The 19086-nt window shown below is 33.9% G+C and overlaps 2 protein-coding genes across 10 annotated transcripts in view; one reads left to right on the plus strand and one right to left on the minus strand.

The window, feature by feature from the left end:
- The first annotated feature begins 401 nt into the window (after positions 1 to 401).
- LOC131857980 (uncharacterized) overlaps positions 402 to 19086 on the plus strand; it is a 43684-nt gene continuing 24999 nt past the window's right edge. The window contains exons 1-5 of one of the 9 annotated variants that reach the window (XR_009358812.1): positions 402 to 713; positions 794 to 938; positions 3264 to 3684; positions 3787 to 4022; positions 4102 to 4405. Coding sequence is in view for 2 of the 9 variants with exons in the window: in XM_059210809.1 (XP_059066792.1) it covers positions 913 to 938 (26 nt within the window). In the remaining 7 variants the exon portion in view is untranslated. Of the gene's footprint in view, positions 714 to 793; positions 939 to 3263; positions 3685 to 3786; positions 4023 to 4101; positions 4406 to 19086 lie in introns of those variants that run through there. The other 8 variants (XR_009358809.1, XR_009358810.1, XR_009358811.1 and 5 more) reach the window with 8 other exon arrangements.
- Positions 2884 to 8941, minus strand: LOC131031345 (putative UPF0481 protein At3g02645). The gene is made up of 2 exons (XM_057962444.2): positions 8493 to 8941; positions 2884 to 3994 (listed from the first exon to the last, which is right to left on the minus strand). Exons 1-2 carry the CDS (start codon positions 8871 to 8873, stop codon positions 3251 to 3253), a joined length of 1125 nt encoding a protein of 374 aa, XP_057818427.2. The 5' UTR covers positions 8874 to 8941; the 3' UTR covers positions 2884 to 3250.

Below are 19086 nucleotides of genomic sequence, written 5' to 3' on the forward strand. Positions count from 1 at the left end.
ATCAACACCAAGTTTCATTTTATTCGGCACTATGTGAAAGATGGCAGTATCTCCCCTCAATATTGTGCTACTACAGACCAACCTGCAGATATCCTTACCAAAGCATTGGGTCGTGTTAAGTTTGAAAAATTTCGTGAAATGATTGGTTTAACTCCTTCAGATTAAGGGGGAGATGTTAATGTATTAATCTTTAGGTTAAAACTTAGTTATTTTAGGTTAATTTTAGTTTTGTTTGATTTTATTAGTTTTTGTATAGTTATAACTTATTTGTTCCATCCGACAGTTTTTGTGTAACTGTGCAAACTGTTCGCTGCCTTTATTATGCAGCAATTGCTTCTTGAATTTTATTGAAATGTGTTTCATTTTATCAATTCATTTACATTTCTGCCCTAACAAGTTAAACTTGGAACAAATCAATGTTTTCTACCTTCTCTTCCGACAACAAAGGGCGTTGTCAAGAAAAATCAAAACTACGACGATCCTCCACCACAAATCTGTCTTATCCGCTCGTACCACAGCAAACTAGAATTTGCCTCTAAGCCTGCTTCACTGAATTCTATTGCAGATTGAAGGTATGCTCCCATAGATTCAGTTAATAAAGCGGAGAATGTATTGCTGCCTAGAGTGTATGCTTTAAGATTTAAGACGAGATTCAACTGCCTAGGTGTGAAAGAATCAAGCATTCTGTAATCAATTGGTTCAAATTATACAAGGTTAGAAAGACATTTTTCGCTTCAAAATAAATTTGTTTCAATGAATCAAATGAAATACTGATGATTGGATAATTTCATAGGTAATTTTCTAAAGATAGGCCTTGAAGGAATGGGAGGTTCGAAGTATAAATCGTTACACAATTTATCTACCTAGATTAGAAACAAAACGAATTTTTTGTACAATTTCAACTATGTAGAAATGCTCAAGCCCAAGCGCCTCCCGTGGTAAAATCATAAACTTCTAAAGAAAATTAAAAAATTCGCTTCTTTCTTTATTTTTTCTATATAGAATTAGAATAATGATATTTATACAGTTCCTTTATAATAGTAAGTTTGCACCAGGCTGCCATGGATAATTTTTGAAATGCATCTATAGTTGTTGTCATTTTAATTTTTGTATCTGATAAGTAATCATAGTCTTGCGAAATTACTTTCCTAATCAGAACTACTGTAACTGATAAGTAATCATAGTCTAGATTGCTACGCTTGAAGCAAACAATTGCTGTGTGAGCTAAAGAATTATTTGGCGATAGTGTTATTTTATTATGGTTGGCATACAGAAGCAAACATACCCTAGTAGGTCTACATGTACATAGATGGATGTTCTTTGTTGAGGAAATTGTATGGGGTTTAGAGGTTTAGAATGATAATGGGTATACCCAAGGGAATTGAATTATTACATCTGAATAAAATCATTCATGCTGATCTAAGCCTAGAATGTTCTGTGGAGGCTAATGATAATGAGGTATACCTCTCAATTGATAAAATATTAATAATGGGTACAAAAAGCTATTGGACTCCAGAGTATCGCTGGTAAGACAAACCCTTTCATGTAGCATAAATGATATCATTAATGAAAACACAAAAAAAACATCAAAATAGAACAGTTTTTTTTTCACTATTCTCTTCCAAAACTGTTTTTACAACCCAAATAAATTATAATCTATAGTAATCCGAAATTACTTTTTGACAGTTTTGACAACTTTCAGAACTTATCATTTTTTGATAATTTCCAAACTTTTACAAAAAAAATCATTAACTTCCACGCAAATTGTTAACTTTCTAAACTAATAACAAACATGAATTGAAAAATAACTAAAAATCATTTTTTTAAAATCTAAAATAACTGAAAAATCAACAAACATCTAGAAAATGCTCTTCTAGGATCCCCTGCATCACCCTATTATTAGCGATGATGTTTACAACTTTGAAATGGTTGTGTTAGAGATGATAACACGGCAGAAGCATGTTGATCAAGCACAAGGTTACAGCCAGTTCCACATTTCACGATATATAAGGCACATGATAGAGAACAATCGTTTTGAAGAAGCTGTAGACACTAAGATTAAAGAGGAGGGGTGGAACATCTATAATGTAGGAGAAGCCGGGCAACATGATACAAAACTCTGTTCTTTGACAAGCAATGTCCACAACAATATTATTCTTGTACAGTAAGAAGATGAAATTGAAATCATAATTGTCTAGATGGAAATAGTACATGTTCAGTTTTTTATGTTAACATTGGGTTCTTTGGTTGTTGGGAAAACTTATCCATCCCATATGTTGTATATTCTATTTTAGCAACAGAAGTAGTTTAAAGTTACAGACACATGTGCAGGGCGGTTTGTTGAGAGATTGATGTTGGCCTTGGATTTTATTGATGCCATTTGCAATGTAAAAGGCTTCTTATATACTTACTTCTTTTCGATTTGAAGAACAAAGAGCAACCCAATTCAAATTAAGCATCGCTCACTCTAGCAATATTTGATATTTCAGGGTGTGAAAATCAGACAATTATATGAAATTGTAGTCCATATGACATTTACCAATATTCCCATTACTTTATTTATGTAGGATACTTAGAAATTGTTTTAATAAAGGAGGAAGGAAGTCTATCCTATAGAAGCTCAAATTGTTATGTGCATATACACAACAATATTCGCCAGTATCCCAAATACATTACTTATTACATGCAAGAAAACAAATATGTAAGGCTTCAAATTGTTTTAATAAAAGAGGAGGCAGAGAGTCTATCATATAAAAGCTCAATTGTTTTCTTCTGCCCTTCTTCATTAGATTTGCGAGATATACAGCCTGCAGCTGCTCAGCTGCTCATACCCTTTGCTTCAATGCATAGTTAGAGCTGGTTCTCATACCAGATAAAGGGAAATAAATTAATTGCTCTTCTCTTCATCACAAAACAAAGAATATGTAACTGGCTTTAAATTGTTTTAATAGAAAAGGGGGCGGGTATTCAGCATATAGAAGTTCAAAGTTGTAATGAGTATTATTACACGATCATATTCAAGATTACTTCTACCATTTCATAAGCTATCTTTGATTTCATAGCCAATAGAGTTTTTTGCTGCTAAGAGCAACTATGAAAGTAAAAGATCAGTTCTATTGATCCATAAGCTATTTTTTACCTCAGAGCAGTTATATTTCTTCTATTCTAAATAAGCCAATAAATCCTGTGGACTTTATTACTGCCAAGAGCAACTAAACTCTAACATTTACATGGAATAATGTGAGGCAGACTATTTGTTGCAGGTATGGAACAAGCAGAAAACCTGGGCGGCTTGTAAGAAAAGCATCATCCCTGCATATAAAAATGGTATAACCAGCCACAGTTTTGAACTGTGTTTTTCCCAAAACTCGGCTAAAAGAACTCTCCATTTGCTTCTGTAGTACTTCTGTGCTTCGTCTATGGCTTTCTCTACAGGGTCAAATGTATTTTTCCCGATTGATTTACACATACAGTTCCACATCCGAGCCACCTCAGCATCGCTATCCATTTGACAATTAAGAATGCCACACCTCTGGAGCAGAGCAACATCCCCCTCCGTACGAATCAGTCGGCCCATTAAAAATGTGTAGCGTGTGAGAGGCTTTTGCTTCTCTTTCAGATTGAGTTCAAATGCCACTAAGTTTCTTAGCACAACCTCTGTAAAATCATTAATATTGATTTTAGGTAAGAAGAAAGTAGATATTGTTTTCTTAAAACATATTTTCCTCAGATCTCCTGAATCATAGGGTGCAAACTTTATCCCCGCTTCACTCAATTCTGTTGCAGATGGAATGTATCCAGCTGTTGTAGTAGATACCATCTTGCTGAGCTTAATAACGCAGCCTTGTTGAAGAGGATTAGACTGATGTTGAGGTGAAGCTGTAGTAACATAATGATAGAGATAGTCCAGAAGATGTCCTGTGCTGTTCCTGTCTGGTGGCTGTGGAAGATAATTCTCCTCACGGATAAAAGGATTGAAATGCAAGCAAGCATCCTGTAATCAAGGGTTCAAACTATTTAAGGTTAGTAAGACATTTTTCCCTTCAAAATAAATCCTTTAGCGAATTAAAATGAAATAGTGATGATTTGAGATTTTCATAGGTAACCGTGTAGATTTTCTAAAGAAGGACCTTGAAGGTCGGGGGGATTCGAAATGATAATATTTACACAATTTGTTTATCTTGATTAGAAACAAAACGAATTTTTTTTAGAATTTCATCACTATGTATAAATTTTCAGACCGGTTCGCCTCCCATAGTACAATCTTAAACTTCTAAACAAAATTACAAAAATCCTCCTATTCTTTTATTTTTTCCGCATGGACTAGTGATATTGACACAGTTTCATTATCATAGTAAGTCCGGACCAGGCTGCCATGGATAAATCTGGCAATGCATCTATAGTAGCTGTCATTTTAATTATTGTAATTGATGAGTAATCGTAGTTTTGCAAAATTACTTTCTAAATAATGAATACTGTAACTATTGTAGTTTATTGTGCTTGAAGCAAATAAGTGCTGTGTGAACTAAAAAGAATTTGGGAATAGTATTTTTTCTATTTTTATTTTCCTCTGTTGCAGTTGTGCTGTTATGTAAATTATTCATAGTGTACAAGAGAGTGACCAAGTTCGTCTACGAACATAAGCCAAAATATAAGATAAGCTCCTCTTATTCTTCAACTGAAGGTAAATGTAGAGGGGAGAGCTGTTGTTCAACAGAACCACCCGTTCATTCGGGTATTTCTTTCAACCTGAGAATTATAGTGCCTGGTATAGCAACTACTTCTCATAATACAATTCAAACAAATGGGATTACAAAGAGAAGAAGAATTCTAGAGATGCATGCAGGGAGCAGGAAGGGGTGGCTACACAAATTGTTACAAACCTCGCACTTTATTAAATAATATATATAAAAAGCTATTGCCGATAGTTTCACGGAATTGAGGAAGGATGCATTACAGGAGTAAAGATTAGGGTATAAAGGAAACAGGTTATGGATCCCCTGAAACCAAAATATGGGTGGAAAATGAAATTATACTTCTGCAGGTAAAGGAGCGCATAAACATAAACAAACTATATGCTTGGTATACAGAAGCAAACATGTCCTATTTGATATACATGTATATGGATGGATGTTATTGTTCTCTGGAATAAAGAAAATACCCAAAGAGGAAGCCATGTTGTGTGATGCTCTTGAATCGAGTAGCCATCATCTTGACCGAATACTAGTGGATGCAAAGAGTGTCATTCCCTTCATCGTGTATGTGCTATATGCCATGCTTAATTATGTACATAACGATGTGAAATAAGAGGATATACTAGATAATATAGATGAAATAGATGAAGGTAATTAAATATTATTTTTTATAGAAGATGCTTCAATTCATCAATCTATTTTACATAATTATGATGTTTATCATTTTCTTGTTTTCTTGAAATATATACATTTTGATTTCTCCTTCTTAGATGATTTCTTCCTAAAAAAGGAGAAGACTCAATGGTGTCATGGGAATGTGATTCTTTTGTTTTCTCATGTTTTTTGAGATCCTCGTATTTCTATTTCTTTTCTTTTTCATTTGAAGTCTTTGGATCTTTGATGCTTTGTGTTGCAATAAGAGCTTGTGGTTTTGAAGACTTCAATGTGTCCATCTATACCAATTTTACATGTTTTATGGTCACTGATATAGAAAAATTATCAAGTGAAGGCATGTTAAATTGAAGATAGTATCAAATCATCTCTAGTAGTATAGAAGGTAAAAACACATAATAATAGGGGTAAAACTTGACGAGGATGGAAATAATCAACTAAGAGTCTATTTCTTAATACCATACTATGACAAATGCAATTTAAGATACTTGAGTTTAGTGAAGGAGCCTTGGATGATATCAAATTTGTAGGATTCATACCAATAAGTTCATTCTCTAATTGAAAATCTTTCAATGTATCCTACTTTCCAAACAAAGACTCCAATTAAGTCCACATCAGACTGAGTGTAGTGTAAGACTTGATATGAAATAGGAGATCAAGAGACATAGACATAGATAATGTCTCAAAAGCTTCTTCACATCTATTATATTATTTTACCTTGTATAGCATTGTTGTTATTGGTCCAATTTGTACTCATGATCACTTTATACAACCATTGTTTCTTCAAATTGATCTCTATTTAGTTTTTTCTACCCTTAGTAAATTATATGTAGTGAGTGAAGTTTTATGGATCGAATCCATGATATTTATATGAATTTTTTTTATTTTTTTTAAATAGCAATGTAACCCTCACATTACAATAAATTCATCCCTTGACCCAAAAAAATTGACCTTATTTGCACTATTTCTAAGAAAATAACTAAAAATAAAAACTTAAAATTTGATGAAAATAATAGGTACCTCGTAAATATTCAAGAAATAGGTCTAACATCTATACAGAGGGTGAACCATCTTTTCAACACCTTAGGAACCATGAATTTGGAACTCTAAATAAAAAATTATGAGCTTGGGAGTGAAAATAGGTAGATTTGACTTCAATAGGCAATAACTTTTACTAATAGTAGTCCAAAAAAATTGGTAGTAGTTCCACTAGAAAGATCTCAAAATCATCTCTTTGATGATATCTCATTTGTTAAAAACCAAAGTTCATACACCTAAGTTATACCCAATTTCGTAATATTGCTCCAATTTGACTTGTAAAGGAGATTGAAGGGCTAAAAATGTTGGCCTTAGTCACATGGGAACTACTCGATGGGTACTAGGTGGTAGAATAGGTTGTTGGCCCTTGACTGCTAATGGGATGATGAGTTAGGTCCTGATATTAGTAGAGTGGTGAGATCACGCAACATCATGGCTTGGGTGACCATGGGGCGTCAAATTGGTAACAATGGTAGCTCATGGGCCAATGATGTCTACAAATCAAAAAATTATGGTAGGTCCCTAATTTAATGTATCATCATGCCCAAAAAATAGTTGAAAACCCAAAAAATTAACTTCTCCAAAAAATCATGTAACAACCTAAAAAAATTATGTAGTTTCACTATAAAATTATATAGCTTCAAATTTTTATGCACTAAAAATTACCCTTTCTTAAATTTTGATTATGTAATAGTTGATCTTAAGTTTCTTGAGCATTTTGGAAGCAATGGTGAAGTTTATTTTAATCTAAGATACATTGTTTTTATTCAATGTTGAATCTCTAAGAAAATGGATTGAAAAATACATATTTGGTACTCTTATACTATGTTGGAGTTAATTGTTGAATCTCGCAACTCTTAGAAATAATCTATTATAGAGAGAAAAACATTGGATTTTTATATATGCAACTTTGAAAATTTTATTGATGCACTTAATATTACAAAATATGAAATAAATCCTTAAAAGAAAAAAAAAATCTCAAATGAAGATTTGTGAGATTTTGCCAAGATCAAGGGCACAATGAAAAACACATAAAAGAGACAATAGTATGACAAGAACAAATTGTATTCTCATCAATATACAAATGATCAACTATATTAACCAAAACAATGAATATGGGTCTGCTTATATAGGCAATGCCAAATGGATATGTGAGCACACAATCATAACATGTAACTCAATGAGAAACAAGGATAGGTAAGAAAAAGTAGGGGTAGGTAGGAGAAATAATATAATATTTCACAAGAGGTGTATGACCCACCAAATGTGGAGTGTAATAGCAAGATAAGACCACAAAAGGTTGAATTTCTCCTACAAGCATCACCCCTATGTGCACACTTCCCTAAGTGTCTCATATCCAAACTATGATGAGATGCATTATCCTAAGTTAATTTAAGTAAAGTGTAATTATATCCTATAAGAATAAATAATTACACCAACAAGATTTAACTAGATTAAGACAATTGTCCTCGTCCTATACTATGAAATTAAAAAACACATGAACTAATTACAAAAACATATCTCCTAAATTTAATTTGAATATAATAAATAATAAATTCTATTTAATTAATTAAATGATTTTACTAATTTAGTCTAACACCCTCTAACTAATAACAATATTTTTTTTCACCACTTAATATTTTTCATATTGATAATCTAAATTTGACGTATTTAAAATGAGACTTCTTCTATTCAATTATTTTTGGAATGTATGCAATATACTCGTGAGTTGAAGCTCACTTTGTTCTTAGAGGTATATGGAAATAGTTGGGTAAACTAATATAATAATACTATATAATAAAATAATATAAATTATAAATTAAAAGAATATAATATATTTGTCTATAATAAATATCTTGCCACTATATAGTCAACGATCGTCTCATCGTCTTCAATGTCGTCTCCTGATACCTCGAGAGTCTCGTCTCTTGCAGGAAGATCGAATTTCTGGAGTATCGGAGATATCAATTCCAAGCCCGATTCAGGGCTTTTCCCTTTTTTAAAACAGATATTTGTGGAATATCCAATGGTAAATAGAGTGTATCTAATCCATGGCAAAAGGCAAAAGGCAAAAGGGAGAGTACTTACCTGTAATATAACATCCAGATGATTCGATTCTTGAAATCTTCTGTCATCCTGCGTAATCTCCCTTCCACTTGTGTTCACCATTTGTGTGTCTGACTGACTGTTAGTTATAAAGAGGAATGCCTGGATGAGCACAAACATTGGCACCTGATTTTCAAGCATTAGAATATCCTTTTCAATGGCATACCAGAGCGGGGTATTTCTTATGGACTCTAAAATACGGTCCACCTGGCTATCTACACTGAATTTGTAAGACCTGCAAAAGGACTTCAAAAACAGGGGAATAAAAGAGGTGTCCAGAGCAAGAATCCGAGACAGCTCATCACGGCTGTATGAAATACGCTTGCTATAGCAGGCTCTGATTCGATAATCAGAGGATTGCATTTTCCCCACAAGCCTGCTGAAGTTGAATCCGGGGACCTCTCTTTCCAGTGCGCACTTCAATTTCAGTTTATAACTCTCCGTCTCCTCGTACTGCTGTGAACTTTTGTCGTGGTAAGCTCCATTGGAAATCACTTGGGGAACGTATGCTTCGTGCTTTAGCCTCAGAAGTGCGGGAGTTATGCCGAATATGGACACACTAGAATCTACTTCAGAAGCTCCCAATTCAAATTCCTTCAGGTTTTCTTCCACATCTATTGAGCACTCACCATTGTGTTCAGGAGATATAGCCATGTCAGAATGTAATACAGTCAACAGTCACTGCCAAAACAAAATAAAGGCCATCAGTTCAACCAATTCAACAATGCAATCTATTCATGTAGCTTTCATTAATTTACAAGCAAATCAGGAGTGGAAGTCTAAAAAATACAAACCTTATAAACAACAGTGCAGGTTCGAGGAGTCGCTAGGAATAGAAATGCACCTGAAAGATCTTCTAGCAGGTATAAGGAAATTGCTTCACCACTGTAAATGAAGGCAGCATTAGAAAAACAGTTCCATACAAATAAATTATTCATTGGTCTCCGTTTCATCCAAATTTAACTGTTCCATACTAAAGCTTATTCATGAGCCTCCATTTCATCCAAAATGAACATTTACATACAAATAAATTATTCATTATCCTTTTATTCTATCTAAAATGAACATTTATACACAAATAAATTGTTCAATAATCCCCCTTTCAAAATGAACATTTATTTTTTCCGTATGGACTACTGATATAAGCACAGTTTCTCGGATCAGGCTGCCATGGATAAATCTGGAAATGCGTCTACAGTAGCTGTCATTTTAATTATTGTAATTGACAAGTAATCATAGTTTTGAGAAATTACGTATCTAAACAAAATTTACTTTAAGTAGTCTAGATTGTTATCCTTGAAGCAAACAAGTGCTGTGTGAGCTAAAGAAGCATTTGGGAAAAGTTCTATTTTATTATTTTTATTTTACTCTGTTTCATTGTGCTGTTATATAAATTCTTCATAGATACAAGATAGTGTACGAACTGAGTCAAAACATAAAAGAATTTCCTTTTGAATGTAGAGGGAAAAGCTGTTGTTGAATAATGGTGAGATTTAACAGCGTATTTTATGTTTTTACATTTAGCATTAGTCAAAGCTTAAAATATGTTGTTTAAGCCAAACCTTCAATTTTCGATTTTTCTCCAGCCTGCAAACGATGCCTGTTATAACGACTTCCCTCATAATACAATTCAAACAAATGGAATTGCTAGGAGAATAAGAATTCTAGAGATTCCTGCAGGTCTCTTCTTCGAGCAGGAACGTGTGCCTACACAAATTGTTACAAACCTCGTACTTTATCAGGTAATTTATATCAAAAGTTGTTGTCAAGAGTTTCATCAAATGGGGGAAGGATGCATTGCACGAGTAAAGATTTGGCTTTAAAGGAAACAGAGCATGGATCCCCTGAAACCAAAATATGGGTGGAGAATGAAATTGAACTTCTGCAGGAAAAGGAGCACATAAACATAAATAAACTGTATGCTTGGTATACAGAAGCAAACATATCCTACTTCATCTACATCCATATAGATGGTTGTTCTCTGTATGGCTACATGACAGGAAATTATATGGGGTTCTCCAGTTTCCTACAGTTGAAAGCAGAATGATAATGTGTATACCGAAGGATATACAATTCTTACAACTGAATAAAATCATTCAGGTTGATCTAAGACTCAGAATGTTCTGGTGGATGCTAATTATAATTAGGTAAATCTTGTTGAATTTGCGTTTTCCAGGCATGGCACTCACCCCTCAATTGATAAAATAGTGGGCATAAAAGGCTATTGGGCTCTAGAGTATTGCCGGAAAGACAAACCCTCTTTTAAACACTATGTTTACAGCTTTGGAATTATTGATGCAGGGGCATCCACGTGAATGGATTCCCAATTTGAAAATTCAAAATTTTCTTCTCCTTGGCGTTAGAGTTTTAAACGGTGATGCTTGGTAGTGGGGTCCTGTAGGAAGCTAATTTTAGTCATGGACTGCAGGTAACACAAAAGATTATGGTTAGCTTTTATCAGAGGTGTGTGGATGCTTCTAGAGTGGGGCTGCGTAGCATTCAGAGCAGGAGTTTAGAAGTTTGAAAGGGAGCAGTATTTTGGAGGGAGATTTTGCTGCTGGAAGTGGGGGATTTATGGGAGCAGCTGGGGAGATTTGAAGTGTGGGTGGAGAGGACTTGGAGCAGGTCTTTGGGAAACCATTGTAGCTGTTACAAATATTCTAGTGATGCAGGTTTATATAGACCAATAGCAGATTTGGATAGTGGTGTGTGAAGCCAATGAATTTGGCTAATGATTTTGTAAGATTGTTTGCGAATTTAGTGAAAGTTTTAGATGATTGTAATCAAGTGAAAATGATAGATTGAGAGGCCATTGTGAGGCAACTAATGTAAACTTTTGTTGCAAATTTGGTGAATAATATTATTGTTGCAGAAAGTTTCTTCTTGTGTTTTGTTGTCTTGTGTTTGAATTTGTAGTTATAGGCAGGAGTGTTCTGTTCTTACATCAATTATTGTGTTAGAGATAATAACAGGGCAGAAGTATGTTGATCAAGCGCGATGTTCCAGTCAGTTCCAAATTTCAGATATTTAAGGCACGTGATAGAGAACGATTGCTTTAAAGAAGTTGTAGACACTAGGATTATATAGGATGGGTGGGACATCTTTGTCGTAGGAGAAGCCAGGCGACCTCATCCTGATGCGAATCTCTTGCTCACGGAACCCTCAGTTCTTTGACAAACAACACCCAATCTAGATGAAATTAGTATAGAGGCCAAGAATAAATTATTAATCAATTAAATCCTTAAAGATATATATTGTGTTTCACAACGACATTTGATTAGTGTAAAATAAATATCAATAAATTAAAAACAATAACTTGAACAAAGCAAGTAAATATCAAGAGCTCCAGGAAATTCTAGACAAAGCAATTCATGACTCTGGGGCCTTGAATATCTCAAATGGCGGTTTCTGGGAGAGAATTCAGACGACCTAGGAAGGGAGGAGGACCTTATTCAGTTTGCAAGACTCAATGGCATTCTACCTCCGAAACGAGAAGATGAAAACCCTCATTTGGAACAGGCTAGCAAGGGTCATGCTTGTAGGGGTTGCCATGAGACTGGAATTGGTCGTGGTAGAGGTCTCCCTCCGAGCAGAGGCCGTGGACAAGCGAGGAAGGACCACCTGCCATCTGAAGCTCAACAGGAAATTGCAAGCTAGGCCCCTCTAGCTACCTTATGTTTTTTGTTATGTCTCTCGAGTGGCTTTTTGTTTACTCCATTATAATCTCTGTTTATAGGGTAGTAAGACTCTGTCATTTAGACTTTAATCTCTAGTTTTTAAGGGTTTTCTCAAACTTTCATATGGAGTGTTTGCTTGTATTCCTTATTTCCTACAAGAAGGAATTGGATGCACCTCTTGGACTCTACTAAAATTACTACTATGTAAATTCTATATATTCTTAATATAATCTGGCTCTGCCTTTACCTATCAAAAAAAAAAAAAAATACCTTGAACAATCTATCTAGGGATATGCTAGTTCTTTAGTCTTTTCTTTACTAGTGAAAACCATACATGTACACCCTATCCAAAAAGATTATATGTCTTGTCAATAGAAATTTTTTGACATCCATCACTGGGATACCTAGATGTTACATAACTAGCACTAAGATATGACCAAATCATTCTACATAAAGAGGGTGCTCCTTAACATCGTATTATACAATTTATAAAATTTATATATTGTAAAATACAATTTAAATTTGAAAAAGCATTTATAAGACATCAAATTTCAAATTTGATTCAATTTTTTTTAATTCTTAAAACATTTTTTTATAACATTAGATAGTGTATCTCATCCATAACGAAAGGGAAAGTGCTTACTTGTAGTGTTTAACTCATTCTCTTATCCATATGTATTCTAAATTAATTTCAATATGAGTCTTAAATTACTCAAGGATTCTTTTCATTAATATTATCTAAACTTCAACATTGGTTGGTATATATATATATATATATAATGTCACGTATCTACTTTAGATTATGTTTTAGATAAGTTTTTTCATGATTTTGCAATACTCATAGGTTATCACACATCCCTCTTATAGTAATATTGTTTGGAGGATGCTCCATGCATAATTCAAATTTTTTTTTCTACATTTAGGATTTGTGGTATTAGGCTGAAGTCTTCAAATTTGTGAATACTTTTAATCATTTAGATGGCATGTTTTTCTTTTGGAGGGATGTGATTGGTGTAGTTATTTTGGAAAAAATATTTTATAAAACCTATTGTAACATCCTATGAATCCATTAAACTATAAACTTTGCTAACATTTCTTAACTTGTATAATTCAATTTGAAGATTAATTTTTGTGAGGTTAATTAAAATGTCAATCATTTGAAATTACATGTTCTCAATACTAAATTTCATTTTAAAAGAATGAGAATTTAGAGAGCTTTCTATATAAAATAGTTTCATTGAGAAACTACATCATTATTTGGAGATGATTTGCACTTTCTTTCATATTTAAAAGAAAAGAATATAATTTATCAATTTTATAATAAACTTATCTAAACAATTCTTGAAGACATGATTCACAACTATGATGAATAATGTTGGTGTTGATTAATACAAAATTTATAATCTCAAATTCATAATAAACATATGCAAAATGTTATTTTCCTTCTTTAAGTATATCTATTGATACTAAGCTATTAAATCTGTTTGAGAGTATTGACACCCTTCTTTGAATTAAATAAATCAATTTAATTGTTAATAATCCACTATGTATCATCTTTATTTATAAAAAAAATTTATACTCCCTAAAATAAGACACATGATTTGACATATCCATTTCCACTAAAATGCTATATTTTCACCCATCATTCATTAGTTCAAGAATGGTACATATCAACACTAACTCAACTCTCAATGGTAAACTAAAATTTCCTCTTAAGCAATAATCCAAACTAGCGTACATTTGCATTATTGTCACAAACGAGGGTGATCATCTTGGTTCTACACTGCTATATAACTGCATTAATTCGTAGTGTACAAGATAGCGACCATAAAAGAAGTTTCTCTTATTCTCTGTAAATGTAGAGAGGAAAGTGTTGGTTATGGGAAGTCCAACGGTCTCACTCTTTTTCCCTCCATTTACATGACAGCTGGCATTCCTTTTGAAGACTTATAAAACTAAATGAATAATTGTAATAATTTGACATTGCAGAGCTGAAGTATGCTCGTTGTTATATGTGTAAAGAAACAGGGATATTAATAACAGAGGTTTCCCCTGCTCCCTATGGATGTAGTTTTCAATTTATTTGCATCTTTCATTCTTTATTTCTGATTCTGTTAATTTTTTTATTTGCATTTCATATTAAAGAAAAAACACCATCCCTTCATTCTGGTTTTTCCTCCAGGCTACAAATGGTGCCTGTTATTTCAATTCATACAAATTTATCAGATAATTTATATAAAAGGCTAGCGCCTACACAAATTTATCAGATAATTTATATCAAAGGCTAGCGCCAAGAGTTTTGCCAAATTGGGGAAGGATGCATTTCACGAGTTAGGATTTGGCTATAAAGGAAACAGAACATGGATCCCCTGAAACCAAAATATGGATGGAGAATGAAATTGAACTTCTGTAGGAAAAGCAGCACATAAAAATAGATAAACTGTATGCTTGGTATAGAGAAAAAGCATATCCTACTTAGTCTACATTTATGTAGATGGATGTTCTGGATGACTACTTGAGAGAAAATTGCTTAGGGTTTACCTAGAGTTGGAAACAGAGCTTCAGAATGATAATGGGTATACGGAAAGGAATTGAATTCTTACACCAGAATCAAATAATTCATGTTCATATCAAGTCTAAGAAAATATTTTGGTGGATGCTATTGATAATGCGACAAAACTTGTTGATTATGAAAATATAATGTTTTTTATTATATTAGCAAGAAAATGGCCCTGATCCTAAGTACAAAGAGCAGCAAGACTAAGAAACCGCCATCAGCGAACAGCAAGTATTGAACAGTTCAGGAGACACAAAAAAACTGAACAATACAGACACAGAATGCAAGACTAACCAGATTATAACCATATGGGTTCTACTTGCAGAAACCAAAAACATTAACCAAAACATCATACAGCTATACATAACCGAATCCACAATAAACGAGTCTTTAGAGATAACCCCCGGTCCACCAGCATATCAAAACAATTAAGGAACATAGATACACCTTTTGAATCGTTGTTTTAGAGATGATAACAGGGCAAAGCATGTTGATGTTTACTAAATCAAGTGAATCAAAATATAACGAATCATATTATACAATTTACGAAATTTACAAGTTAAAATTGGAAAAAAAATGTCTACAGAGCATCAAATTCGAGGCCTGATTCTTGACCTATTTCTTAGAACATTTTTTTTGGAATATCTAGCAGGAAATGGAGTGTATCTAATCTATGGCAAGAGATAGAGTGCTTGCCTGTTGAGTACTTGCCAGATGATTCAATTTTTGAAATCTTCCGTCTATCCTGCGAAATCTCTCTCTGAGTTGAAGCTCAATATATAGAGGAATGCCTCGATGAGCACAAACATTGGCATTTGATTTTCAAGCATGAGAATGTTCTCCTGGTTATATAAAATGAATTTGTATACCGCTCAATCCATTCATTTAGAGCTTCTGCTTATCAAGCTAGAAGTGGAATTCGTTAATTTAATCGATCATACATATTTTAGAAACAAAGCAGGAGTAGAAGTTCAGAAATTGCAAACCTTACAGAGAAGAATGCAGGTTTCAGGGATTGGTGGAGATAGAAATGCGCCTGATACAGCTGCCGCCCGGAGCCCTGAGCTTAAAACAAATTTAGAGTTCAGAAATTCAACTCTAAATGAAAGAAGCGCCAGTACACAACAGCGCGTCTCGTATCGTGAGACGTGAAAGGCACGGAATCAATCCATAGAGTTCGGGGTGCATCTAAAAGCCTGTGGCAAGGCTCCGGGGTGCACATTTGATTCTTTTGCGGTAGGAAGAATTAGAATGCAGTAGGAAGAATTAGAGTGGTAAAGTTCGGGGTGGATATTTCGATTCTTTTGATTTCTATTCTTTGCGGTAGGAAAAGTTAAGGGTGGACATCGATTTCGATTCTTTGCGGTAGGAAAAGTTCAGGGTGGACATTTCGATTTCGATTCTTTGCTGTAGGAAAAGTTCGGGGTGTACATTTCGATTCTTTTCGATAGGAAGTTTTAGAGTGGGCCCCGCCGCATGCTTTAGATGCACCCCGAACTCTATACATTGATTCTGCGTCTTCAACGTGTCACGATACGAGACACCCTGTTGTGTACTGGCACTTCTTTCATTTAGAGTTGGATTTCTTAACTCTAAATTTGTTTTAAGTTCAGGGCTTCGGGTCACAGCTGTATCAAGCGCATTTCTATCTTCACCAATTACTGAAATCTACATTCTTTTCTAAGGGAAAAGCACCAGTAGCCGTCATGGCTAATTTCGTGCACTCACAGATCTTAAATGGTACGTCGGATTTTGATTTTTTTTAGTTGTCTTCATATGCGACTTAACTGCTTATAGCTATTGATCTGGCTTCTGGGTAGTAACGATGCACATTGTGGAATCAATTATGCGCACAAAGGTCAAAAAGTACACATTTCAAAGTGTCGTCTGATACCTAACTAAAGATGTTCCAGTAATCGTCAACTCAAAATTGCTAGTACTTGTTGACAAATGTCCCAATAGTGGTGCACAAATGTCCCAATAGTGATGCACAAATGGGCCTATTATGAACAAAAAATTACAAAAAATGATCAGCTATTGGTACAAAACAAATTTATTAATGGTGTTTTCACTATGACGGCTATTGGGGGGTCAACATGACAATAAGGTGATGGTTATTGGAACTATGTTATCTATTGGTGCTCTTCCCCTATATGGTTTGCATTTTCTGAACTTCCACTCCCGCTTTGTTTCTAAAGATATATTTCTATCATTTTTATTTTTTTTATATTATTTTCTTGAGTAATTTTATTGTAAATGATTTTTTTTCCATTTACTCTATTGTCTGATGCATCGATTCTTTTATAATTTTTATTAAATATTTATTATTAATAATATTTTTTTCTCAAATCTTGTCTTTCCAAAATTTCTTAGCTTCAATCAATAAACATTCACATGTTCTAAGATCTCTACTCATTCCCAAGTTACACTTCAATGTGTAGATTCAATCAATGAATTATATATTCTATAATATTTTTCCATTCCTCAACTTTTTCAACCTTTAATACGAGTTTTCCTTCATCATAGAGAGTGGAAAATCAACTAAAAAGGTGATACGTTGTCCAAGGTCCATCTTGAATTGAAACTTATGTAAAATATTATGAATCACTCATGAAACTTTACCAACTCTCCTAAATATCAAACAAGGCTGATAAAAATGTAGTTTGATATCTTTAGCTCAACTAGTGATTGAATTTTATAAGGTTGCAACCTTAGAAATGCCATATCTTTAACTTCAAATTATCTCTATGTACATGATTTTGATTTGTACATAATTTCTATCATTTGTGGACTTGGTGCAAGAGGTAATTGTATGACCTCAATATGTTTTAGCTATGCTCCACCAAATTAGTAGCTTTTAGAAATTAGTTATTTTCTAACACTAATGAAAAAAAATTTAATACATTATAACTATTGTCTTGGTGGCTTCTGGATCTAATTCTCTTGATGGAAAGAAATCTTCTTTAGAGAGCATAGAAGATACTACTGGAGGCTAGAGGAAATGGAGGCAAAAGGACATTTATCATCTCAAGCTAGCTTGGTGCTCGGGAATGATTCATTGCATGAGAAACACCTTTCACATTAGTGTCCCTGAAGAAAAGAGGGGGCTTGGCATTATGTATCCCTTCAAGGAGTAAGCAGGGGCACTAGGTTTTCTTGTGGGTGCAGTTTGGTGTATTCATGTTTGGTTAGTGATTGTACAGTTGAGGAGGGATTGTTTCCACAACACTAGAGGAGGCATTCAACACACTTGGAGGAGATGTGAAATTTCAGAGGAAAGGTGTCTCGTGTGCAACACTAGAGGAGGCATTAGACACACTAAGAGGAGATGTGGAATTTCAGAAGAAAAGTGTCATTATTCATAGAGGTTGGGAACACTTTATGTCCTCTCATGTTGTGGAGATGGTCATAGGCTCTGTAGTTAATAGATCCACTGATGCAGTCAATTTGGTGTTTCCTGAGTGAGCAAGGAGAATTGGTGAAGGCACTTCACCAAAGTCTCTAGAATGGTTGTGTTCAACTTCTTGTTTAGATTAATGTAAGAATGGGGGGATGTTGGAGTATTACATTAGTTAATAGTTTTAGTTTTTACATCAATAAATTATCACTTCATTAGTTTGTGCAATTATGTAATAGTTTTGGTTTTGCCTATTTAGAGGCATATGCTTTGAATCAATTAATCATCAAGTTTTCATTTGTGTTCTTATATTTTCTCATAAAAATTCAATTGACTAATTAAGGTATTAAATTCATTAATATGATTTGACATATTCCCCTTGTTGAATGTCCCGGATAACTAAGAGGGGGTAGGGGTGAATTAGTTATCCAATAAAAATATTAACTTATTCACTAAAACAGATCCGACAAATATAGATTTTAGATTGCATAACCATAAATAGATAATATCATGAAAAGATCACACACAAGAGGCATCAAATATGACATGGAAAACCCAAGAAGGGAAAAACCATAGAGAATGTTATCAACTTCCTTCTCCAAAAACCTTCTTTACCATCTTTCATTACAAGTGATTTTTGTTGGCATTATGTGAACCAGTATGAGGACATAATGACATTGTATGTTGTCATTGATGTCAATATGCTGAAGAGGTGAGAACCAGCATATGTGAGAACCGGTATAACAATGTGAACCGACATTTGTGCCAAAGTGAAGCGGTGTGTTTGTTCAAGGTGAACTGGCATATGGTTATGGGAACCGGCACATGGAAGCGTTGTATGACTACCAGTTGGTAATCTCAACTTCAGGGTTTTTGGTTGAAGTGCTTCAAGCCTGTGTGGTTCAACTGGTGACTTTGTGTGATGAGTTAGCATTGTAACGAAGA

This window comes from Cryptomeria japonica, chromosome 8, assembly GCF_030272615.1.
Source record: "Cryptomeria japonica chromosome 8, Sugi_1.0, whole genome shotgun sequence".
Classification (NCBI taxonomy): domain Eukaryota; kingdom Viridiplantae; phylum Streptophyta; class Pinopsida; order Cupressales; family Cupressaceae; genus Cryptomeria; species Cryptomeria japonica.

Coding starts and splice junctions, on each gene's coding strand:
- LOC131031345 (XM_057962444.2), bottom strand. CDS start 8,873: ATGCAATCCTCTGATTATCGAATCAGAGCCTGCTATAGCAAGCGTATT. Junction 3,995..8,492: donor ATCTGGATGTTATATTACAG/GTAAGTACTCTC, acceptor CCTTGATTACAG/GATGCTTGCTTGCATTTCAA.